General features: G+C 30.7%; 1 protein-coding gene across 1 annotated transcript in view; it reads left to right on the top strand.

Annotated features, from left to right (window-relative positions):
• The window catches only part of LOC108687553, a 43,265-nt gene that overhangs the window by 13,009 nt on the left and 3,151 nt on the right, over window positions 1-27,105 (top strand). The window contains exon 2 of the mRNA XM_018193384.1: window positions 10,205-10,378. Coding sequence (XP_018048873.1) covers window positions 10,205-10,378 — 174 coding nt within the window. The remainder of the gene's footprint in view (window positions 1-10,204; window positions 10,379-27,105) is intronic.

Genomic DNA, 27,105 nt, shown 5'->3' with positions numbered 1-27,105 from the left:
TCATTAAATATTATACGTTCCCTAATTTCTTTTCTACAATTGAAAGGATCATATCTGCTGAGATAGAGTTTTGTTGATATCTCGATCAAATGTTACACATATTTAAAGATTTAAATTAATTTGTTGACCGTAATATTTGAAACTAATTCAAATTCACTTCTTTAATATAATTTCTTTAATATAAATCTTTAATATAACAAAAATATATTACATTTATTTTATGATACAACTTTGATGATATTTTTTTTGAATTTTATTCTCTTTGCTGGATTGCCATAATTTCGGGGCATATATTATAAATCGACGAACAATTAAATCTTATTTATATAGACTTACAATTTTTATATATCTATTAAAGTGTTTTATATGTATGTTTTATTAACTTAAGAAAATGTTCAATCGTTATAATTTTTGTTATGGCAAATGATCCAAATGAATAATTTTTTTTGCTTCAAACCGGTTATTCCACTTACGATGTAATTAACTGCCGAACGCACCAGTATTTGAAATATTAGCTGGATTATCTTGCTTATAAAAGCAGTGATCTATAATAATTGAATTCGTGTATAATATATTATTGCGCGTCCGGATGATATTCATTGGACTAACTAAGTTGTTAACTCCTTAACTAACTTTGTTTCGTAAGTATTCTTTAGATCGTGTCTGCAATTTACAATTTATAATGTAGTTATTAAATACAGTGTACTTGTCATACATTATTCGAATATTCAGTTATATCGGTAATTCGATAACCTTAACATATATTTGTACGATTCATTGTGTATAATTTGATAAAATTTTCTTCTGAATATTTACAGATTTACAAGCATCCGTGAAATGTGAAAAATAAAATTCAATTTCAATTTCTTATTTTTAAATAAAATATGTTATTTCATGATGACATAATTTGAAAATATTGCGGAATCAGTCTGTATATCAGAAAATCGGCTTTACATGTTTGACTTTAATAGATTTGGCTGTTAATATATCTAAACACGTTAATCAAATATGACATAATACTGAAAAACAGTTTGCTCTTTAATCTTTGTTTACCTCATTAAAGTACAGAATATTTTTATATACTTGTAAAGGATGTAAGGATTTATATACTTGTAGGATGTGTTTAAAGGATGTAAAAAGTTAATATACTCAAAACATTATTCTATCTGGAGCTTGTATTGATTTATTTTGGCGTTTGAATGAATCCCAGAATGGAAATCCCAGAATTCACACCTTTCGACATCTATCACTACATCTTTTCCTCATGAATTAGACTAATTAATTTCCGTATGAAAAAAACCTTCCCCTTTTGCTCCCAAGATTTCATTGACTTCGATTACGATGGTAAAATCTCCATCATGAACAGACGTGAAAGAGTTTCCCCGGCGAAATTTAAGATGCCTGACCTCGTTTGACCTTGACTGAGTTCCATTCCTGCAAAATGGCAGCAAAACTACTATCAGTGTCCTGTATTATCTCTTATGATCGGTAATACTTTCAAATTCGCGAATTTATGTTGTGTTTATGAGTCACTTGTTTTGAAAGTGGTTTTAATAAAAATTCGAAAATCTTGCTGAAATCGGTTTTACGGCTGCATCATCTTCAAATTTACGATGTACTTTTTAAATTAAATTTATGTCACCTGGTGGTACAATAAGAAAATTATATAAAAGTCTCACGCAATTGTTTCATAGAGATGTTTTTTTTTTCTTTAATATAAAATATATATGCGTAATTGACACATTATAAATCTTCACATATGAATATAAAAATGAACATAAGCATTTAAACGTATTAATTGAAAATTACTGTTTAAATATCAAGGATTTTTCTACATACTTATAAGAAATATACAAATACTTTAGAGTAGTAAATTGATTCAAAAGATGTCGTAAAATATTATTGAAAAATAGTTGTTAGTAGACAAGTCGTATACTGAGAAAAAATATAGTCAATTTTAATAAATATTTAATTGAATACTGCAAACTAAATATTTATTAAATATAAAGATATATTTATTTGAAAAACATTAATTTGATTTAACATTAATCATTCATTTTACTGAACGAATATTTATGTATAGTAAGTAAATATTTAGTTGGCAATATTGAACTAATATTTATTAAAATTGATTATATTTTTTCTCAGTATACGTTTTTATCAAACTATTATATTATACTATTTGTTTTAGAAAATATGTTAGCTTTAGGTTCTTAGGTGTAACGAATAATTGTGTGTAGTTTAATTTTACATTAATTCACGATATATCTGTTCTTTGAATTATTCGTATCGATTACACATAGAAACAATAGATTTAACGACTTCAAGACTCGTAATATAACAGATGAACTTATGACAGACGAAGATATGTAATAAACAATGGGCAATAAAACAACATCGCTTGCTACTTGCGGTAATGTTAATTATCTATTTAATTAATGCGCGATATGCGACATCGAATGATTTATCGAGAGGTTAATCGAAGATGCGCGCAATAGCGCTTATATTTATGTGCACGATGAAACACGGCCTCTATGATGACGTATGAAAAAGTTTAATTTTTTTTTTACAGACGACAGCAATAAACTGAAAGACGAGAAAGTCAACTGCAACTTCGCAGTAAACTTTGATCGATTTGACCAAGCGTATTTAGGATGATTCATGTAAATTGATCCCTCGCTGACGTTACAAGCATTAATAAAAGTTCATGGGCGGGAAGTAGTTCCGGTGATGACTGCGACTAAATATAGAATATACAGTGGAAAGAGTTTGGTTACATCAGTTGCAATTCTGATAGAAAATGGACAAATCAGAATTTTCGGGTTGAATCCATTATAATTCTAATAGAGATAATAAAAATTCTGATTGACATGATCAGAATCTTCTGATTCGTTTATTTTCAATCAGAAATTTTTCTCAATTCATTACAGTATAAAATATACTTTTATTACGTTATATTTCATAAGATTGATAAAAAAAAATATTTTTTTCAGAAAGAAATTTTATTATTCTTTTCTGAAAAGATATATTTTATTGTCATTTTTATTATCTGTTGTGATACCACAACAATTGTTTATATTTGTTAATTATTCAAATTGATATCAACATCAATTAAAAAAAGAAATTTTTTTTTAATATAGAAGACTTTGCGTCTCTTGATGTTATTTAATTTTCAGACTTGATTTAATATCTTCGATCAAATTAATTTAATTTAATTTAAAAAATGGAACGATATTTGTGAAATGGAATGGACGATTTTTAAATAATTATCGAGGATTAAAAGTTAAACGCTTTAAAAGACTAGAGTATGACCGACCATGAACCGGATCAGAGATCGGGGGAGGAAATGAGCTCATTGAACGTTAGGGTGAGCAGTAAAATCGAAAGGAAGTACGTGCATGAGAACGATTACACTATGCAGTAAGTTTCTGATAATTTTCAATTAGACACACCCCCCGACTTCGTATGCTTGCGACTTGAAGTAATCGGGTAATCTGGGAGAGTTCATTTAACAAGCCTTAACAAACATGGTAACCTTCTTTTGTTAAGAATATTTTCTGCAGTTAACATGATTGTAACAATTTAGATCGATAGAGCATGATTGTGAGCAAGTTACATTTTTTGGATCTCTTGAATGATTATGTTGGAGGGGATCTGAACAGCCTCCTGAGAACCGGAATATCAACATACCACACTTTTAAATATTGCATTTAAACCATTTATAAATAAAACAATTTAAAGTACATGGACATTGAGAATTGTTAGTTTTATCCTCGATTGTATTTTTTATTATTTTTAACATTTTAATACCAACTCTATTGTACAGTTATGAATCAATTTAAGGTCTACATATTATGTGTGTCTTTCATAAATATATTTATTATCTAATTAATTTTAGCAGCTAACTGTTAAAACTCGTTAAACTAGTTTTTTTTTGCAATTTTATAAAGTTCGTTCTAAAATTATAAAATATGTATTAATACCACTTATATAATTAAGTTGTGTGTATAATTTAGTTGTGGAACTTCTGTAATATTCTTATTGTTTATAATTTCAAACTATCGTCTTGATTGCGATCAATGTTTCTTTTTTTAATCTTCCGCGATGTCTAGTTAAAAACAATGACTATACTGGAAATCTTAGTATTCTTGGAAATCTTGCAATATATTTTCACATAACGAATTAAGATACATTTATGTTAGTTAACGCGTTTTAATGCCAATGAATTCATACTTCCTGTGGTTTTTACGGTTACATTGCAAATATTATTTCGTATCTCGAAGATGATAGGATGTTTATGCGTCGATTCGCTTGCTGCACGTGCAAGCGTAATGCGTATAAAAGGCGTGCTTCTGCGTAGAGTGCGTTCACATGCGACCGTCAGGCGACAACCGATGGTCTATCCTTGTAGGTTCAAGGTCCACCTGCGGGAGTGATACTTCACTGCGGCCGGAATAATGGAAAGAACCGTCCTGGGAGTTTCTCATGGAGTCAGAGACCGCGTCTCCAGGTTCATTGCCGCAACTTCCCTCCTTTATTAATGCATTCTTCTGATGTCTCTTTAACCGGCATCTCGTTCTCTTGTGGTCACTTTAGCAACTGCGTCGCTTACAAAACTAGTCCCGACTAAAACTTCTCACGAGAAGTTCGTGGTTGGTTGGTTACGTATTACGCATTTTTTTACTAAAATTTTAAAATATCGAACAAATAGTTAAAATTATTTATTTATTTACTTAACGAGCGAATAAATAATTTATCGCGAGCGGTTTCAAAGAAATTTAAGTCAACTACGTGAAATTAAAAAAAAAAAAGATTTATTATATTGGAAAATAAATAGTTAATTACGTTACTCTACGCAATATCCGATCACTTTTAGTAGATTGACGGATAAAAATTGTGTTATATCTCAATGTTGTATAAACTATAATAATGTGTTAAAATACAGGATGTGTTTATCTGTACCTTTAATTAATATTTCCGGAACTATTTCCGGACCGACGTATCTATACTTTTAGAATAACCTTTATTAGTTTTTTGACCTTATCGTATCGAGTATATTTTGTTCGAATTGAGCGTAACTTTTCTATAAAACTCGGTTCTCCTCTTCGATAGTATTATGCACTTATGAGCATAAATATGATAAATATGTATATGGTAATGTAACGTCACCGCTTACTGTTTTGATTGTAAGCGGATAATACATTTCAATCTGTGCCGAGACGAAGAGCATTGTTGCCACCGAGACTAATTATTACCACGCGCGATCGACAGCTTACTTATAAGTCGTTCCGCATTAACGTTAATACTAACTTGTCAGATTTAATCCGCCCATTTGCCTGGGCGTAATATGAGATTATACGCTAGACATTGAGTTCGCAGTTTTTCTCACAATACTTTATCCGCAGGAATTACGTGCGTAATGAATTCGACACATTAATTAAGTTAGTAGTTTGGCGGGGAATATAGCACGTTGCATTTTTCTCGCTTTGCAATCAATCACGAACAATTACTAATCTGAAATCTACTGATCTATGTGCAGATAGAAAATTTACCTAAGTTAATGTATCTTTTTCCTTGTATTCAAGTCAACAATTACTGAGTGAACACAACAGATACAATATATATGTTAATATAATTATTAATATTTTACTTTGCTACGAATAACAAAATAAAAAAGGTCATCCAAAAGTCAAGCACGAAAATTAATGGATAGAAATAATACAGGGATCTATAATACAATCGGAGTTGGAGAGTAATTTCTTGTACGAAAATAAATCGAAAGTGTAGAATAAGCATTTTTTTATTCGAAGCTTTGTTTTCGACAAAATTAAATTTGATTGAGAATAATTAATATATAAAATTTAAAACAAAAATTACTTCTGAAGAAGTGAAAGATCGGAAGACATTAGTTAGAATCCATGAATGTGTAATTTGAGCACAACTTTGCTTGTGGCAGCAGGACCAACATTTTTAGCAATTTTTTTCTTAATAAAATGAGTAAAATTTAATTATTTATCACATTTTCTTTAATCTTGCCACTCGTAAAGTCATATGGACGTTACGTAAACACTATACATTTATACAGTTTCTTTTCACAAAGCGTATCTTCATTAAGTGCACGCATATTCTCTCAACATGATATTTAAACTTAATTTTTTATCGAAAATAAAGCCTCAAACGAAAAAAATTCTATACTTTCGACTTATTTTTGTACAAGAAATCAACCCGCTCCCCTCTCCCCCTTTATCTGGTTGTATTATAAGTTTATTCCCTAACCTGTATATTAAATATAGAGAGTTTACGAAAACGAAATTACATGTTTCGGCTCAATTTTGAGAGTCGTTCTTGGATCGCAGAAACAGCAAAAGACCGTTACAAAGAAAAGCAAGATGTTTTTTTGTAACCCGGTCTTTTGCTGTTTCTGCGATCTGAGGATGGTTTAAAATTTAACCGAAACATGTAATTTCGTTTTTGTAAACTCTCTACATTTAATATCATTTCTGTCCTTTAATTTCCCTTCTTGACTCTTATATGTCCTTTTTACATCCAATATATATATATTTTTTTATCAAGAATTTATCAAGAATTCTTATTATTTTTATTTAATTCACTGTGCAATTCAATGTTATGAATTTATCAATAATAGCTTAACAAGATGAGCTATAATAATCAAACAGAATAAAAAGATATCTCATCTGAGTATTGTGCACTTTTTCTCGATATATATATGTTTTGATGAACATTTAGAAATTCATTAAATTATTCTTACAATTAGTCTATTAGAGATGATTAAAATATTTGAATAATCAAAACAAAACAAAATTCTTTATAATTCTATTGATAACTTGTGCGAATAAAATCGTGTTATCTACTCACATGAATTTAGTAGTCTTAATTGACAATTTTTTTTATATTTAAAATTTTTCGATGTCTTATTGTTCAAAATCTATCATTCGATCAGAGATTTCTGTATTCCGGAGAAAGTGACTTCTGAGACATTTTATGTTAATATTATCTGAAACTTTCGCAAATTACAGATTTTGTCAAAATATAACGTATCGAGCAAGGAAATAATAGGCTTCCAACACGGAATCGCTACATATTTGTTCGCTTATCTCATTTCACCGACATATAGCATCGGCACGCCATGTTTTATATTCAAATACAGATATTATGTTGCTCGGCCTCGATCGTTGCTCGTCCGTAATGCGGCTGCGTCTTATGATCTGTGACCGCATTTTTCTCTGGATTAACGAACGTTCAACCTAAATCGTCGTGCGACATGATGGAGAAGCAGATTACCACAAAAAAAAATCACTTTCGAAAATTGTTGATCCTCCGGCGGCGATCGCCGGAAGTAGACCGGAAATTGACCGTCCTGCCGATATAAGGCCATTCGATTTCACACGCGAATCTTCGCCGTATGAACGTGGAATTTACCGAAAGTTTCTCGCAAATATATTTATTATATATCGTCAAAAATACATAAAATATTAAAAGTGATTAAGATATACCTATTAATATTAATGTAATATACATAACACGTTTGACACAGACTTCTCTTTAAAGTTTTTAGAATAAATTCATTCTAAAGAGTGAAATCTTATCCTTAAAGATTAAAAATTAAGCTACTTTTTTTCGAGACTCGCTCAATTTTCACTCTTTAGAGTGAGAGATTCCATTCCAAAGAATTTTTTATTTAAAAATCAAATATCTGCATTTTAACAGTTTTTGCATTTTCTAAAAAATTAATAGTTCTCTAATAATGTATTTTTTATTAAATATACTTGTGTTTTTTTAATTATCTCTAGTTTAACAGTATTATTTTATATTTTTAATATTTTGAAAATAGCACTTCATGCAAACATAAGAATAAATGTGACGTTTCTCAAAAGAACGTAAACACATATCCGGATGACAGATGTCAGATAATTCTAAAGTCCACGACAAAGTTATGGCGTTTCTTTCGTATATCCTCTTTCGCGAAGGAATTCACTCGACCGAAGAGAGGCAGTCCGAGAACAGGCCCTCCCTCGAAGGACAGCTCGATGCGAACCGAGTGTTTATCCATATTACCTTGTATCACTCACGTTTCCCTCTTTTCTTCGACTCGGCAGGATGTCCCATTCATGAGAGTCTTGAAAGGTGGTAATCGTAATGACCGACTGACGTCTCGCGTGAATGTAACCGTCGCGGTCGTTACGGCACGTTCGAAAGCACGATCGAATCGTCTGCAGTTAACATCTCCATTGTTAACAAAAGGAGAAAAATAACGCGGCAGGACAGGTCTCCTCCCCTCCCCCCTCCCCCTCCCTCACATGATCACTTCGGGAATAATTTGCAATTGTACGCGGAGAAAACATCACGAGAGTTGCAGGCTGTAATTTGTACATACAACGAAAATACTTTTTTGAATATTTTTTTTCAGAGTGTGATGACATATTTTATGCTCCGTTGGAGAACGTGTTCTTCATTTATTCTCTTTTTGATATAGAAAAATAAATAAGTAAGAGGAGATGCGGATCGTGTGCTTAGACACATCTTCCTTCAGTCTTTACCTCTAAGAAGCGAAGGAAAACTATTCCCAGTACCTATCTATGTGAATTTATTCGACTTGCCATAAGCCTGATGAAAAAGTAAAAAATAATACAAGCATTTTTTTGCACATACGATATTATGGCCGAATTGTCTAATCAAATAAATTTGTTCATCTAAAATTAATTCATACAGAAACTTTTTATTCTGTCTTGTTCTGTTTTCTTTTAGAAAATTAATAAGGATTTAAAAGAGATCATATTATATTTTCATTAGATTCGTGAAGACTTTTATTACCGAATGATATTTAATAAATTTGAATTGTTAAAAATTTCCGGTGTACAACGTAAATATGTATCGATTATTTTAATCGATGATTTTATCATAGAAATTTTTCAATTACCTGATCCTTTATCATTTATACTCTTTATTATACTTAATCCTAATTATATTATTAAAAAACATATTGTGCGTCCTATTATTACTTTGATTTATTTAAGTATATAACCGACCGAAATCAATGTTTATAAATATGCATCACGTGATTACAAAACATAAGGACAGTTCAGAGATACATTTCCAAGAGAAAAGATTAGTGATTTCATTATTTCGCAGAATTACTAGAGCACATTTGATTTAGGACACGAATAATAAACAACCTTTATGTCGACTTTTGCATAAAATTTTAAATGATAATCTTCCAAAAAATGAAATAAAATCTAATGGCGGATATCGTCATTTAGTTTCCATGAGCGAAAGCTTGAGGAGGCTGTTTGATAAATACACTCGAACTATAAATTACTGTTAGTCTCGTGTATGTTAACTTTAAATGTGGGTTAGGAAAAGGTGCATTTTTTCAAGCAAACCCTCTGCATATTTTCACGCGGGAACAACTTTCCTAAATCGCCGCGGGAGTTTCTCGAGTTATAGAGATTTGCATATGCGCTTATTTACATATGCGCTCAAATCCAACATGAACACACGTCCTATATAGTCTACTAAAATCTTCTCTTTTGCATTCGTAAACGAGAGGAATTTATACATATGACTCACGAAAGAGTCGATTTCAAACGACATTAATAATTTTATTTACACAGTGGCGCTGAAAATCAAAATAACGAGGTGTTTATCGTTTCGTTAAATTTTCATTAAATTGAGAATTAAACAAGAAAGAAAATTATTTTACAGATAATAATACCGCATATTATGTATACAAATTTCTTTTGTCGGAGTAATAGCCTAAAATCGCATATTGATAGTCTTAATCGCAAGTGAAATTTTTAATAAATTATCCATACTTAGGCAGATTTTAATTTAAATACATAATATAAAATTAAATATTAATGTATTAGTAAATAATATTTTAAAGCAAAGTTTATTATCTTATGTTAATTAATTATTAATGAAATGACATTGTTAATTACTTTAAAATTATTTATATATTTATGAAGAATAGTACATGATATTGAAATGATTACGTTTTAATGTATCATGTGTAAAGAATAATTTCATAAAATTTTGTAATAAATGTATAAAAAATATGTATGTCATAAAATATATTTGAGACAACTACATATCTTGTTTGTCTTTCTTAAGTGACGTTTCTATACAATGTTCTTTTCGAAACTCATCATGATGTTCTACTATCATTATTGTTTCTTTGTTGTAGGTTGGTGATGGTGGCATTATAATGCTCGATGCTACTTTAGATGCCTCTACGACTGACGATGCTGAGTGGGAAATCTCTGGGGGTCCACCGTCACCCTGCGACGTATCGTTTTTCAACGACAATATTCTCATCAATGGACGCAGCAACCTTTCGAGGACGCCACGAAATCATAAGGTGAGTGAATGCCTGCGCCTTGATTATCTAGTTTTTCCGGCGACGCTTTGTTCGAAATAGGTTTCAAAGCAAGAAAAAGTTGCATCATAATTTAAGTTAATATTTAACCATGTTACTAACATAATTATATTTTTTATTTTTAATCGTATTAATTTGTATAGCAAATAATTCTAATAATTAACATGTCTCTTAAAAAGAATATCATTTAAGAAAAAAAAACCATAACACAGTTTAATGAAAATAAAGATATATATAAAGATATATATATATATATATATATACAACATTCTACAATAAGTTCATCTCATGAAATTTAATAATACGGACATACACATCTTTAAAAAACATCGGAAATGAAAGTTCGAGTAAATTATGAGAATGTTCAATCTTGACATATTTATCATATATATGCAAATAGTAATTCAGTGACGATCCGGTTTGAAATTTTTTACGTTACGTTTGAAGAAGTTAAGAGTAAGACATCAATAGAAATTAGCAGAATATCAAATAAGAAATCATGTCATCACCATAAATAACTTCGAAGTCATTTTAAAAACCCGGTTATCTATTTAAATCGTCGTATCGATACAAAAAGTCTTATCAGGATCTTTTAGTTTGATTACCGATTAGGCACGGCGTTATCTAATCTAATCAACTGCACCGCCATTATTCACAGGATCGTGACCCGGCTACCCTACTAAATCAAAAAGCGCATAGCGTAATATTACTTTCAAGATCGCTCGCGTGGCGTGAGAAAATCTGTCTCGTGAACCATTCGTGAGATCGGACGCACAATGTGCCTGCGTATAACTCCCACGTGGTCCGAGGAAATTTTTTTCCCCTCAATGGGAGGAAAGAGAGAGGCTCTAATCCATGCCATCATGTAATATATTTTTGGCGTGATGACAAACGTCGGTTTCACGCCTCTCGGCGCCAGAAACACTGAGTTTGTTCCGCTTACATGCGGCCTACTGACGGAAACGTTCTTCGTCCGCGGATCATAAGAGAAAAGATCGTGTATCTTGTGGAAAAATTTTTGGTGTCATTTTACATATGTTGTTAAAATTAACGAGACTTCTGATTATTCAAAATAAACAATCGAAAAGGGAAAGAGTTAATTAGAAGTCTCAGAACGGTAATATATTTGTGTAATATTTACATGGATCTACGATATGTATCTTTATTTACATATTATATATATAGAAATATTAAAAAATATATTTTTTTTATTTTTTTTTTTATTTTTTTTATTTAAAGATCATTTTCTTATATGTAAAAATGAAAGTTAGTCACATGCTTTGTATAGTTCTATTAACATGAAAAAGTCTCGACACCGTTTTTACATGCCTGGAATTCCCAGGATTGTCTTGTTTTAGAAATATCATTCAATCTTAGTATGTGCCTACATACATTTAATTAGACATGCACGTTCTTTGCGTAATTTGATATCTATTAGTTCTGGTTATCATCTAACGGAGTTTATATTTTATTTGAAATGTAATAAGACATGAATTTTTTGCTCGATATTTTTTTTTCTTAGGCAAAAAAAGTCTGGATATCTATATCTTAAGATTATGTGCGGCGTATAATTTATTATATCAACGCTAAAATATCAAACATATACGTCATCGTGTCGAACTATGTCGTGATAGGAAATTAAGATCTTTTCGCGCAGCGTAATTTCGATATAATCTATTACCGATCGACGGCAGCCAGATAAGCGAACAAAGTGTCGTTTATAAAAGATGTAAGATACCTACGTAATGTACGAGAAATGGTTGAACTGCAATAATGCACGATGCATACATGTAATATAGACCCTTGTACCGATAACATATCGCTGGATTTAGCATCATGTTCCGCAGAACTCAAATGTATAAATATTGATATTGATAGCGAGAGTGCAACGATATGTATATTTCAGCTACCATATATCATCTCGGACAAGGTAATATACACGATACGATTTTAAGCGGAAATATTAGCGTGAAACAGCGAATTCGTAAAACAACTCACAGAACTAAAACAGGTTTGAATGTCAATGTCAATTAGCTAGCTAACAAATTAACTAGTGGAAAGAAAATAAATATTGGTGTATACGTATAATTAAATTGTAACGAGATATCTTAATTATTAACAATCTTTTCTAAAGAAAATAAAATTATATTCAAATGTCCACAATGATAATTAATATTTATATTATGTCGTAATATTTTATTAATTTTTTTGATACCGCTTTTTTCGCTGGCATATAAAATTGCGATTATAGTATATTTTTTCCAAGAGATGCGATTATATATCTTTCATATATTTTTTATTTGAAATATTAATCTATTAATATTTATAATAACATAATATTAAATCTATTATTTTATTTTCAACATCTTTTCTTGTTTTAGTTTTAAGATAATACATTTCTCACACATTCAGGATTGCTTATAACAATTGGCAATTGTTGTATCTTAATCTACATAATCTAAGACAATTGTCTACTATTCTATTATTTTAGCATTAATTCGAATATCATAATGTAACTTTTGTAACATACATTAAGAACTTTAATTATGTCTTCAATGAATACATTTGTGGGAATCTAATCTAAATCTCTAATAATCGTCCTTAATTAGGTCTAGCAATTCTTGCGGAATTTTCAATAAGTTTGTATTAAATCAAACGATGCAATCATTTTCATCTAAAACCATTAGACCATTTTAACTTCATTCGCCGCTTTCTCACGCGATCGCGCGTTGACGTGACGCGATGGGAGGCATTTTGTTACCAACACCGATAAAATACCAATTTGTAAGTAAAAGTATCGTGTCCGCGGGCCCCAGCAATGATTTTCGAGCGCCTCGTCGACCAAGTTAATCTACCGTGCATCATCATGGGAAAAACGTCGGCGAACAATTCCGCCGGATACAACTCCTTGATACAGCAAATGCAAAAAAATAAGTCATAAAAAACCCATCACAAGAATAAGTATCTCGAAACAATTATATTCAGAAGAATTAATATCCAGAAGAATTATCCACACTTAGCTGATGTAATCAGTAATATTTCCTGCAAAATAATCTTTCTTTTAAGAGCCTTTCTTTGACCATGTTTTTGTTTAATCAATTTATAATTGAGATTTCCTTAATAAACGTCCGATTGCACGGTTTTCTCATAAATCTTTTATTTTTTACATTAAATATCAAATGACAATCTAAATTACAGGTCTTAAGCCTGAAATTATTCGTACATAGAATAGGATTTCGCTATTCTTCTAAAATTTAACTCTCTTCAATTTCACGTTTTTAATCTATTGTACATTAAATGCTGATGTCATAACATTCCTATTTAAGGAGAAATCTACAACATTGACCTAGGAATTCATACATAAAGGCAACATATCGACAGCTCTGGAGCACTCTGTTTTATATTGCCTATTGTGCTTTCTTATACGATCTCGCTATTCGTCTCGGGAGAGTTGATATTTCCTGGATCGCACGACGGACGCTGCGTCATGTTCTTTCTGAATTTATTTCAGTGTTCGTACACCGTGTCGGATTGATGGAAACGCTGGCATAACCGATCGCGCGTTATGCGCGACGCGGAATTCCTTTCCGTGAGTTATCGGTGAAATGAGTCCCAGATAGAAAATCCACGGGCATTGCTCCTGGATCAACGATCCAGGCAAGAATTTAGTCACGCATTCGTCGTGCATCAAGTAAGATGAAAAATTTGAGTTATGCGGAAAAGATCGAGATTAAGAAGGGGAATTGCATTTGACTTCAAATAATAATTAAAATTTCTACTTTAAAAAATCTTTATATTAGCATTTAATTAACATTTGACCTATCGAAGAAATTTCAAATAACATCGTGAAATTGATATTGCTTCTTTTATTCTTGAATATTGTTAGAAACGTTTATAAAATATTTGTGATTAATTTTTTTTAATAAACGGATTGAATATGACGTAAAGTAAATATATTGCAATTAGAATATTTGACAGATGAAATCATCTATTGTTGTTGATTTATGAATTTTAAGAATAACGTTTCGAAAATTCCCTAAAAAATATAAATAATTAAATACTTCTAAAATAAGATAAACATTTTGATTAAAGATGTAGACATTTAAGATACAATTGAAATGTAGTTTCAACACATTTTTCTTAAAAGCATGTCTAAAAACTTACTTGAACATTTGCTATCGTCTCCGCATATCTTGCGCTCTCGCAGCAGGAAACTCGTTTCTCTTACTTTTACATTACGTCTTAATTTTATTGTATTTTAGTTGCGATATGATTTAATAACGTTGATGTTTTCGAGATTAGCGCTTATTTTGCATTTCCAAGTCTAACACAGAAATTCGTAACAGTATTGAAGAATATATTCGATAAATAGCTAGTATTTTATATGTAGATATTTCCACAATCTTGAGTTCACAAAGTGATGATACTTTCTTAAATTTATCGATACTTATATCAATAGTTACACACATCTTATTTTTTAACTTATTTTAACATCTTATTGTAACTATTATAACTTTCAATGAATGGAAAATTTGATTATGATTTTATTTCGTCAAAATAGAGAAGAGACAAAATTATAAAAGTACAAAGAGATGAATCCAAACCTTTTTGCGCACATGTATTTGATTTGCTCTTTGCGAATTATGTTTTTCTTAAAAACATAAAAGAACGTCATTAAAGTCGAACTTCATTTTCTTCTTTTCTTTTCTAGTTTGTCAGAATATCGAGACAATGTGAGTTTTACGATTCATTCTGTGCGTCTCGCTGTAATGCGTTTCACTTCGTCAACAAATTCAATTTGATGCTTGTCCCGCGCCGCTGAATAATAAACTTGCTTTGCGCATAAAGCCGGTTCTACATTAGTTGCAAGCTGATCGCAAGTTTGTTGTGACAGCCAATATAAAGCGTTGATTTCAAAATGCAAGCTTCAGATTGGCTATCGCAACAAATTTGCGATCAGCTTGCAACTAATGTAGAACCGACTTAAGGCTGCGCTGGAAAAATCCGGACAAAGAGAGCAGAGCCCTACAAGATCGATTGATTTAAGGAAGACGTCACAGTCAGTGACACAAGAACATTATCAGTAATTCTCTGATGAAAGGAACAGAATATATTCAAAATTAAAGTATGTTATTTTAAAAGATATAAAAAATTAAAGTTTTATTTTAAAATACGTTATATGTGCACTAAAATATGGCGTCTATTCATTATTATTTATTATAGCTTAATCAAACGTAGAGACATGATATCCATGAGATTTTCAGTCAGAGTTTATTTGAGCAAAGGTCTCGAAATCTTTCGAATGTACCGAGTTGCTTCAAAATAAATATTTATTTTTCTTGAAGTTCTATTTACATGATTGATTAGACATTTTCAGTCAGATTTGCGGAGATTGAAAGGGCTAATCCATCGTGACGAGATTATTTTCGCATTTCTATTGTGTGCACAAGTTGCTTCGATGTTTCGAATCTTTGTCTACTTGCAATATCCAGTTTTATTATTTCGACCGTAACCACACTGATTTTTTTATATATTTGCAATATTCGTTTGGCATTGAAATTTCCAATAAAGACATCATGCAAATACCGAAATGTCATTTATAAAAGTAATCCCAAACATGAATTTTTCTTAACCATGTTAGATGAAGAATTATCCGCTTGGGAATTATGAATTCATGTTCAAAAGGAAGATTTTTCAGAAAAGATAATATTGTAAAAATTATGATCCATATTTTTCTTTGCCCATTGTAATTTCTTTTTTCTATGTTTAACTTTTAAAAGAAGTTTTCAACTTTGTGCGCTTTACAATCGGAAGCTTCTAAATAACGTTTATAACAATTATACGCGCAGTCTAACATTTACGTCTTGTCAAAACTTTTTGTGCTTGACACATATATATAATTAGATGTTTCAGTTTATGCCCGTTTCTATCAGTGTAGATTAACTTTAATCTTGATTTAACTTACTTTTTATCTTTTTCTAATTCTAAGAATTAGAAAATGATAAAGAGTAAATTAAATCGAGATTATAAAGTTAATCTACATTTGTACAAATAGACATTAATAATGCAATTATCCTCTTTTTTCGCAGTAAAAACGCTTCTTATTCCTCTCAGGAAATTCATTGGCATTGTATCTCTTTATATCTGTTTACCCACTTTCCTTATAAAATCCTTTGATTTTTTTTCATATAACATGCAGCCACTGAGAACGTTCATTCTTAATTCTCTGTGTACACAAAAACGCAATCTAGTATCTAACTACGACTAGCGTTACAATGTTATACTCATTTTTTCTCAAAAAGTGATTACTACGAAACAATAATGAGTATTATGAAACATGTAATATTAAAATATAACGTACAATATATCTTACAATCTCTTTTAACCCTTTGCAATCCGCTGACGACAATGCCTTTGCGTAAAAACGTCAGTCTTATTAACAAACACATACAACTATTAGTTAATGTTTAGTAATTGTTATAGATAAAAACTAAAAAAAAAGAAAACCAAGCACTTTAAAAAGTGCTTTTATGTTGGCATGTAAAAAAACATGTAAAAAAATGCGCGGCTCAATTCGTATCAATGCATCAGCATGGTTTATTTTAGTCAGAGTGCAATAGTAGATATAATTCATACATAGACTGCAAAGTATTAAACAATTCTGAACTACTGGTCCATTCTTGAGACTCCTTTCGCATAATGCTGACACTCTTGTGTTGATTGTACGTGAGAAACTTTCGGAAACGAGAACTTGTAATGAGACACGCGAATGAGCAATCTTGAATTTTATGTTAAATTCGTTATGCAAGATGTTATGCTGGGATAATGCAAGGGTAATACACAACTCGACGTCGCTTAGCTTTTCTCTCACGCTATCGAGATCCGTGAAAAAAAAAAAAAAACTTTCGTTTATTATCCACGTTCTTAAGTATTTTACGAAGCATCTCTCAAGAGAGTGTCAGATCTGCTTCGATGTCTCTCCTGCGAAACTATGATAATAACAGGTTGCTCGTGTAAAGTACTGTCTGCGACAGTACTGTCTGCATAATGGAATTTGTAAATTATTGCATCGACATAATCGGGGTGTGAGTCAACATCGTTTTGTGAGTTTTACGTTTCGCAAAAATGCAAATGAGCAAATGGAATACTTCATTACTTTGCATTATGCATTGTAGGGAATTGACGGTTGATAGTTTCTGCCATCAAAAGCAGATGGCAGACAATATAAAAAATTATACTACGTAAGAGAGCGAAGTGTCTCTTTTTTTTTACTTGTTCTAATTCTCACGCAGTCAAGAAATAGGAAGAAAATTACCCAGAAAATTCTTATCCTATTACTATTTATCTCGACACTGTTATTTCTTGCTGTCAAAATGCCACGTATTTATGTTCGTTGCATACATTTCGCGTATTTACGTTCGGTTGTTCTAGCGCTTGCAAAAACAGCGAATTATATTCGTCGTAAGTGGTAAATAAATTGAAAATTACGTAAACTTGACACAATGTCAACAAAGTGTCTCTCGTTCATTTAAGGAACACGCAGACGATTATTTTCTTCCGTTTCACGCACTGTCAACGACCGCACGTTGTCTTTCTTCATGTAAACGTGCCACCGGGTACAACTACATACCTACATCCGAGGCTCAGACATACGGTAGACAATAGTAGTTGGAATTACAGTAATAAAAGGTTCGCGACGCGTAATTTACGCGCGACTTCACACCGTGCGCGACAACCACGTGACGCGACGCACGCAACAAGCACGCTCGTGTCTGCTAATTACAGAAGATAGAACGATATGTGGGTATGCGGGCATTATGCAATGCATTACGCGTACATTCGATTGCACCGCGTGTCTCGGTTTCACATATATTATCCGCTTATTAGATAACATTAAACGATGTAAGATTTAAAAGTTTAAGCTTACCGTACACTGAGAGAAATATGCATTAATTGGAATTTTAGTTGACGAAATGTATTGATAAAACTGAGAAAATTTTTTCTTTAAGAATCTGTATTTTATTTAAAATGTTGAAACACGCTATCAAAATAAAAGAAAAAATACGGATCTTTTTATATATAGAAATATTTTGCTTGCTGTTATAAATTTAACTTTTGTTTTTAAACATATAGATTTTTCTTCTCGTATTTTCAAATATATAGATTTTTCTTTTTTTTTTTTTTTTTGCTCTGTAGCAAAAAAAGGATTGCAAATAAATTAAGATCCAGATATTTTGTATCTCCGCAATGTATAAATTCTCACTTATTTTTCTTTTATAATTTATATGATTATCAAAAACTTTCTCATCTATGTTAATAACTAATAGCGATATTTAATTCCTATTTGTTGTCTCTGAAACAAATTGTAATCTTGCTGTTATGTATTCATTAAAGTATAGTAAATATCGTTATTATCTACTTGTTGACAAAACGCATATTTAATGCATATTTAATGCATGACTATTAAATAATAACTAGATACGATGCTTGTTATATGCGATAAGATGTATATTGCTCGCGGATTGCTCACTTTATATATCAAGTGACACAGAATACTCGACCGAATGATATCTTTTGATCTCTAGTGAAGCTAATCTCTTTTTCAAAATTTGGAAAAAGCAAAATTCTGTTTGAGAACCCTAAAGAGTTGTAAAGTTCTGAATCAATTTTAGAAAGAGTTTCGTTGATTAAAGCGATGAAAACATTATTAACAGGGGGCCAACTTTACGTTTCTGAAAATTTCAAAGATTATAACTTTTTATTTTTCATTTTAACACTTTGATCCATAATCGATAGAATAATCGATAGAACTCTTTGAGAGATTTATTAAAACGCTAAAAAAAAATATGGCGTTTTTGACACGAGTTATGATAGTCCTCTAATAATTTTCCTTAACAATCAATGTATGGAGAATTTAGTGCTCTTTAACTGTGTTAACGTGTTAACTTGTTGCTTTAATCTTGATTTCATTGCTCTAATAGTTTAGTGATTTATTCTAACTTTTCAAAAAATTAGAATGTTTTTCGAAAGAAACACTGTAAAAGACTTATATTTACTTATATCATAATTTTGTGCTAATTATGTACTTTTAATATATACTAGTTTACATATACTTTTTTTTCAACTATAGTGTGTGTGATTAAAACAATTTCTTTATATACGATTAGAATGAAATAGGGATTAGAGTAACAAGTTAGTATATAAACAGCGCTAAATCCTTTGTGCATTGAGATTCCTAATTCTACTCCTGTGCTACTTTAAAGAATATCTATGTCTATTAAGATAGCACACCAACATGAGCAGAATCAGGTCTCAATGAAGGATTTACTGCTCTTTATCTGCTAATCTGTCTCTAATCCCGATTTTATCCCGAATTCCTCCAGTGAGTTACCATAACTCGTATTAGAACGCCGTATTTCCAAAAAAGTTTTGGATTTGTGTGGACTTAGAAAAATTTTAATTTGGAATCTACAAAACGCTAGGATTTTTTTGTTTTTAATCTCAACGATTTAATTATTAAGGATAATCGTTATAATTGTCCTCTGTAGAGCAAAGTGCTAAAATGAAAAATAAAGAGATTATAACCCTTCAAAGTTTCAGAATCGTGAAGTTATTGTCCTCCTCCCAACTTCAAGTGGTGTTTTCATCGCTTTAATTAACAGAACTCTTAAAATCACTTGAAAACTCTACAACTCTTCGGGCTAACTCTATTTAGTTTTTCCAAATTTTGAAAATTGGGGCCTCACAGAGGTCATTCTTCGATTAACCGTAACTCTTTTCAATCCAAGATATTACAACTCACTATAACTAAATGATGGGAAATTCTCGTCGGGTAAAGTGTATTCCAAGAAAATCGCTATCATAGTAATTAATCAGACATTTTTTTGCCCAAAAGAACATTGCCAGAGATTCAACGTCTTCATATGTATGGAATCGCAAGTAATAAAAACGTTGCTTTGCGTACATAATCTTACATATTAGGATGATGCATTAAGATGTTAATAACGCAAAAATGTGAGATGCAATTGACATAATAACAATGGAAGTGTTTTATCTGAATATGAATAGAATAATACGTGAAATGTGTCTCTGTATTAATTAATAATCATATAAATGAAATCTAATAAACTGCGACAAATAAAAGATGATAGACATAATATTTAACATTTAAGCAATTATACTGCGCCATATCACCAACGTGTCTAATGTTTCGATTGCTATTACATTTCTACAGAGATTTCAACATGCAAAATATTTACACGTTGAATCGAGTTTGCTGGAATTTGAGAGAGAAAAAAGTGTTCGCTTTTTAGACTTCTGTGAATGTAAACGTGAACTTGTTCATAGAATATGCGCGCGCGCGTGTGTGTGTATGTGTGTGTGTGTGTAATAGATACTATTTTTTAATTATTGCAATTATTAATATTGTTATTATATCCAATTACTATTATTTTTTTATTTATTTAAAGGATAAATTAGGTATCATCATTTGAAGCATAAAAAATATACTTCTCTCTTTCACAGTTATTATATAGATAATAATAAAATTAATAATTAAAAAGAATATTTTTCTTCTCCATGTTTAAAATAATTCGAGAAGTATATACCTTATATAGAAAATTCACAGTTTACAGTAATAATTTCTTTTACTTTGCGATTATTAGATTTTCTATAGAAAATCTAGTTCAATATATTTTTTTTTATTTCATTAATTTATGATCGTAATACCGCGCGAATTTTAACTGAGTCAACGAAATTCAAGCTCGTTGAGCATATATTTACAAATTGATTGTAATCGATCATGAGTTGTTTTGAAATACTGACGGTCTAGTTTTGTATCCTTGAAGAGAACTTAAGCTTACGTATTTAAACAATTTTTATCGACGCGTTTATTATGTTCCACAAAGAGCAAAGCACATCCCGTTGCGTTAGATGGATTTGCGAAATTAATACGTTCTCGCAACTATATATTGTATATAACAACTGTATAAAAGCAGTATAAAAAAAAAGATATGATCTTCTAAACGCAACGGATATTTAATTTCGCATACGTGGCTTTTAAATTTGAATAGAAGATTGCAATCTTGCCTTTGTGCTAAATGTCATAAGAGTCTCGCGTATTGCAATATGGTCACAAATGAGTATAAAATTAGAATTATCTGGTCGAAATAAATTCTGTTTTTGCTTTTCTCATTATGTATGAAAACATTCCTGAATCGACTTATGTTCAGAGCCTCCAAGTATCCTTGATTGATAATTTGATATCCTTCATTTGTGACGCGTTTATGTATTGCCATCGGCTAGGTCGTTTTATACGTATTTAAATTAAGTGACGCGTAGATGACGCGTAGGATGTGCGTTATCTTCCCAGCAACGCTGCCAATCAATAACGGGATTTATAGTAATTCACCTTGTTCGCAGTAGACATTCTAATCGCTCCTCGGTTAAGCATTTAAATTGGCAGTGATTAACAAAATGATCCATCCGTGCATTCCTGTACAATCGAATTGAATTCGTGTCAAAAACGACCGATAAAACGGCTTTATGGTTGTATTTCGTAAATCACGATTTAACGATTTGCAAAGTTGTTACTAAAATTTTTCATCGCCAAAGCAATGTGTCAGTAAATCGTGACAGGAAATTCTTTTGATTATATTTAATTATTTAAATAGCTGGCCTTAATCTTTCTAGACTGTCTTTATAGACACATTGCTATCACGATTTGAATTTTTTTTTTTTAATATAATACATTTTCATGACTCGCACTTGCTTTATAATTGCTTCACAAAATTATTTGAGTGTTTATTAACTGTTGTCTGTAGACGAATTATGAACTTCAATAGCCTCGTTCGACAATCAAGTATAATTATCTCTACCACGATTTTATGATTAATGTGAATTTAATTTAAAAAAAATATTATAACGCGCTTTCGTACCTCACTTACTTACTTTATGTAAGATTGCTTCACAAAATTATTTGAGCGTTTATTAATCGTTGTCTGTAGACGAGTTATATACTTCAATAACCTCGTTCGTCTCAATCAAGTAATTATATTGAAAGGAAACTGCAACGTCCTGAGGAAATTGTTATCTTATATTCAATATTAGATATGCGCGGCGCGATTTATAATTATAACATAATCTATTGAACGTTATTGTCTGAAATATATAATATCTAAAAATTCTTTTGTGAATTGCTCGATTTATTATCGACAGTATAATAAATAGAAGATTTATTGCTGTAAGATAAAGTTACAGAGTATAAAAAAAGATCTAAATCTGAGATAATATAAACAGGAAAGTAAATGAGAAATCTTATCTTTTTTTTTAATGAATAAATAACGACATTAATGTATAATTGCTATAGTCTATAACGGCATTCGTTATACTCTATAACGGTACAATAGTTTGTGACTATACAATAATCGAAAAATAAAGGTATCATACTCTCATTTTTAGGAAAATATAATTATAATTCTTGTAGATACAGAAGTGCGTCTATAAATTCGGTGATCGGTTTATTACATTCTTCCCATTGGACAAATTTTACATTTCAAGAGCAATTTCCCGAGGTTGCTCAACTCGTTCGATCGAGTAATTGCGTCTAAATTGCGTCAGAAGCGCGTACACGATGTGCGTAAGAGAACTCGCGCGCGGTTTACCCGCCTTTTAGGACATAACGGATACGTCTGCATCCAGTTTTTGCCGCACGGCATGACCTTTATATGCATGTCCATTTAATACTGTCGTGGAAAACCTACGGAGAGATACGTGGGGTTTCAGCACGAGGATCTTTGCAGGATACGCTGCTTAGAGACCATAAATTCTCTCTTTCTGGTGCCTTCGTTATCTATACTGCATGGCCTTCGTATTTCAGGAAGAGCGATATCGTAGCGTAGCTGCTGCAACAACCGTGTATGCTTCTATCTCGTCTCAAAGGTCATGCTGATATTTTCCTTGCACGGAATTTATGCGTAGATTCCATACAGTTATTCATTTATTTCATAGCATTCACTTTCCAAAACTTATATGAAAGGTGCGTGAAACATATAACTATAATGTTCAAATAAAATTTTATCTTACTTTATATATCTTACGTTATATCTTAGACATTTTATTATTAGATAATTTGATACAGATTTAATCGTATACAAATGAATCTTTTAAATTAATTTTGAAACATTAGTACATCATCGATGGCAGCATTCTTCTTTATGAACTTCTTAACATTTGTCATGCAATTTTGAAAGTAAAATATTCTCTTTTTAATCAGAAAAATTATTTAATAAATCCGTAACAATAACAAGATAAAATAATATATTAAAATAATATATTAAAAGTTATAATAACAAGAGAATATGAATTACTAATAAAATTTTACATGCGAATAAAATGGAGTAAGATATGTTCATTTTTTCATGTGAAATGAAAATGCATTTTCCGTAAATGAATATTTCTAACGTAATAATATTTTAAGTGTATATGGAGAAATTGTCCTCTTGATCAAACTTCAAGTAAACACAAGATTACAATACGATAGTGTGATAAATGGAAGATACATTCTTTATTAGTTAGTCTGAGAACTAAAAAATTCAAACAGCTCAAAATGAATCTTCACTAATAAGAAGAGCGAATCTTTATTAAAATAATCATAACAAATAGCACATCCCAAAAAAATAAAGATTTAGTTTTTTAAAGAACTAATAATAATTAGAAAAAGATGAAAATAGGACAAAAATTAATATTTGCGAAGATTGACCCATTAAGAAGAAGTCATATGTGTATCAGATGACTTTGGGAAAAAATTTAGAAACACTTTCTTTTATTTATCTTTAAAAGGTTACACCGCAGATAATCAGACAAAAGATTTATTATACTTATAGGCATTATTTTTTAGAAAATCGTTTGAAATGTTTCTTAAAGAAATTTCAAAAATACATTAAAAATATTTTAGAATTTTACGATGGCAATTGCAGCACATGTAATATGCTTCATTGATTTAGAATAATCTGTTGCATCTTTTATAAAGGAATCGATATAGTGATTGCGCCAATGAACGCACGCAACTTTATGCGATGATGCACGTATCTTTCAAAACAATTTAGCACTGTTTTTTTTATATTATACGTGTATGTGATTTTTATCAATATGCGTCGTGCAGAGACTTCCTATTGTGATATTTGCTCCTTGTCAATCGTCACGCTACGTTTATTGATTAATATTTTCTTGGTGAGAAGAAAGTCTTTTTACAGTTTTCATTTTTCCTGAGTATCTTTTCGCAATTGAAAAGACCATTGCGATCTGTGATTGCAAATTTCAAATTTGAAGAGGAAACGATCGCAGAACGCTTCAAGCTTTTCTTACAACGTCGTTAGAAAAGCATAATATTTTTTGCAATATTGTTAAAGGGAAAATTCTTGATGTATAAAGTTACTATGAGATTTCATATTATTCATTAAGCTGTCTATGGAATGATTTGGAATTTCAAACGTCAATCCACCGATTACTGATGACTAAATTTATTATTTTTATGCGAATCTTGAATTATAAAATATTTATATTTATTCTTCGGATACATGATTTTCGTAAACATGATTTTTCTTAAAGATGTGGAATGTTTTTCTTTATTAGAAAGTATAAAGTTAACTTTACAGTATCAGAGTTATAAATTGCTATAGTTAGTAATATGAAAATTGATTTCCATATTCAATTTAAAATTAAAATATCTAGGTACTCTTAACCTAAGAATGTTACAATTATTTGGTTTGGTCCGGAATTATTCGTAAAAATTCAAGACAATAAATTGTAATTACAAAGCACACAACAATGAATCATGAGTAATAATGAAATGCACGAATCACGTAATTGTAATTGTCTTGAAATCACTGTTCAGTTTTATCTAGAGGTCGAAAATGACAATCCAAATATCTTATCTTAGATTAGACAATTGCATATATAAAAGAAAATCAGCATATTTGTTTTGTACGCAATTTAATTATCACAAGTATTTATCGAACTTTCATTATCAATTTTATCGTATGGCCAAGAAATTCAATCATCATTTTAATAATACAATCAATTTCTACGATCGATAAAAGATCTGAATCTGACAAATTAGATCTAATCGAGGCATTGGAGCATAGTATTTAAATTTGCTCATTGTCATAAGGCAGAAATATCTCTGAAGATGACTGTGGAAAGTCCCGCGTTCGTTTCTCAAGTTTTGCTATTAATGCCACTTAGCCAGCTAACCAGAACGGTCTATGATTGTCGCAGTCACTCGCTCGGTGAGAAAATGCTAATTGCAATTTGTGACGAAGAGTACGAGGAATACCCCAAAAAAGTGGAGCGCCGCTCTAGAAAGCGCACTATCGTGGCTTGAAATGACTTTTCGCGTCTCTTAGATGCTCATTTATTTAGATTCTTGTCAGCAACACAAAAAAAGGTAAAGAAAGAAGATGGCCCGTGAATGATGATTTTAATCACGAGCGCACAATTCACAATCTCATATCCTGAAGAAATGTATTGCTGTCGACGTCCGAGATCGACCTGTCGATTTGATTTTTTGTCTTATATTTCATGACGCCTCAGGAAGAGAAAGAATGATGCGTATATATAATTACACGAAGCGAGCAGTCAATCCCTAGTTGAAATAATCGCCGGTACTGTTATCGCCAGACCGTCAGGCTAAATCATAGCCAGTCACGGATTGATGTAAATCTTGCCTTTACATCAAAACGTGTCAGAAAGAATATTTATGTCACAAATAAAAAATTATTGTACAATATTTTTATCTCGTTACATATTTAAGAAGTTAAAAAATGATTTCTAAAAATTTTATGAAAAATGTATAACTTTTTTATATTATTATATTATTTTTTTTAACACACAGAAAGGTATAATATTATATAATTTATTATGTAACACTTGCTGTTCTGTGTCGGTGATCCACTTTCCATTTGCCATTTTTTCCAGTATGTTAATGTTCCAGTTTTGACAATGAACGAACATAATTATAAAATAATTTCTGATATGCAAGAATACATAATTATAATGTGTATTCACGCATATTTGCATTTGATATATTAGGCTTTGTTTATGATAATTATTTTTTTATAATAATTTTTACAATTTTTAATTATTGAAATATATTATGAAATATATTTTAATTAATAAATATAAGCAAATATTTCGTGGATTACCTAAAATTGGCAGGATAGAACATGTTAAAAAATAACAAAAAATTATTTTATTATATTATTTTGAAACAAAAGAAACTTTCGATGGAGATGCATTAAAATTGTTGTATGTAAATTGTTGTATGTATATTTTTGCATAAAATCCAATTTCAAGTTTTCTACACATGTTTTACCATAAAAGAAGTGGATATTTTTACATTCACGAGAATAAGATATATTTAGCTAAACTAAAAACAAGTATCATATCTTCTGAACTTATATAATATGTCTATTCTTTTTGCTAAACTTCTTGCACAGTTTTCTATTTTTGTCTTCAACAGCAAAAAGAAAACTGTGCAAAAAAGAATAGACCTAAGTCGTTTAATCATGAACAAAAGACACAATAGTGCTTTCTCCCTTGAAGCTTTACATTGCGACGAACAAAGACGACAATTATGATGACGACGGCGACGACGATGACGAGGAATGGGCGGATGGGCGATCGTCCCCACTTGCCGTTCGCAGGTCGAA

This window comes from Atta colombica, unplaced genomic scaffold (genome assembly GCF_001594045.1).
Source record: "Atta colombica isolate Treedump-2 unplaced genomic scaffold, Acol1.0 scaffold207, whole genome shotgun sequence".
Classification (NCBI taxonomy): Eukaryota; Metazoa; Arthropoda; class Insecta; order Hymenoptera; family Formicidae; genus Atta; species Atta colombica.
The sequence above is the reverse complement of the archived record's forward strand: the minus strand, read 5'-3'. Positions and strand labels throughout refer to the sequence as shown.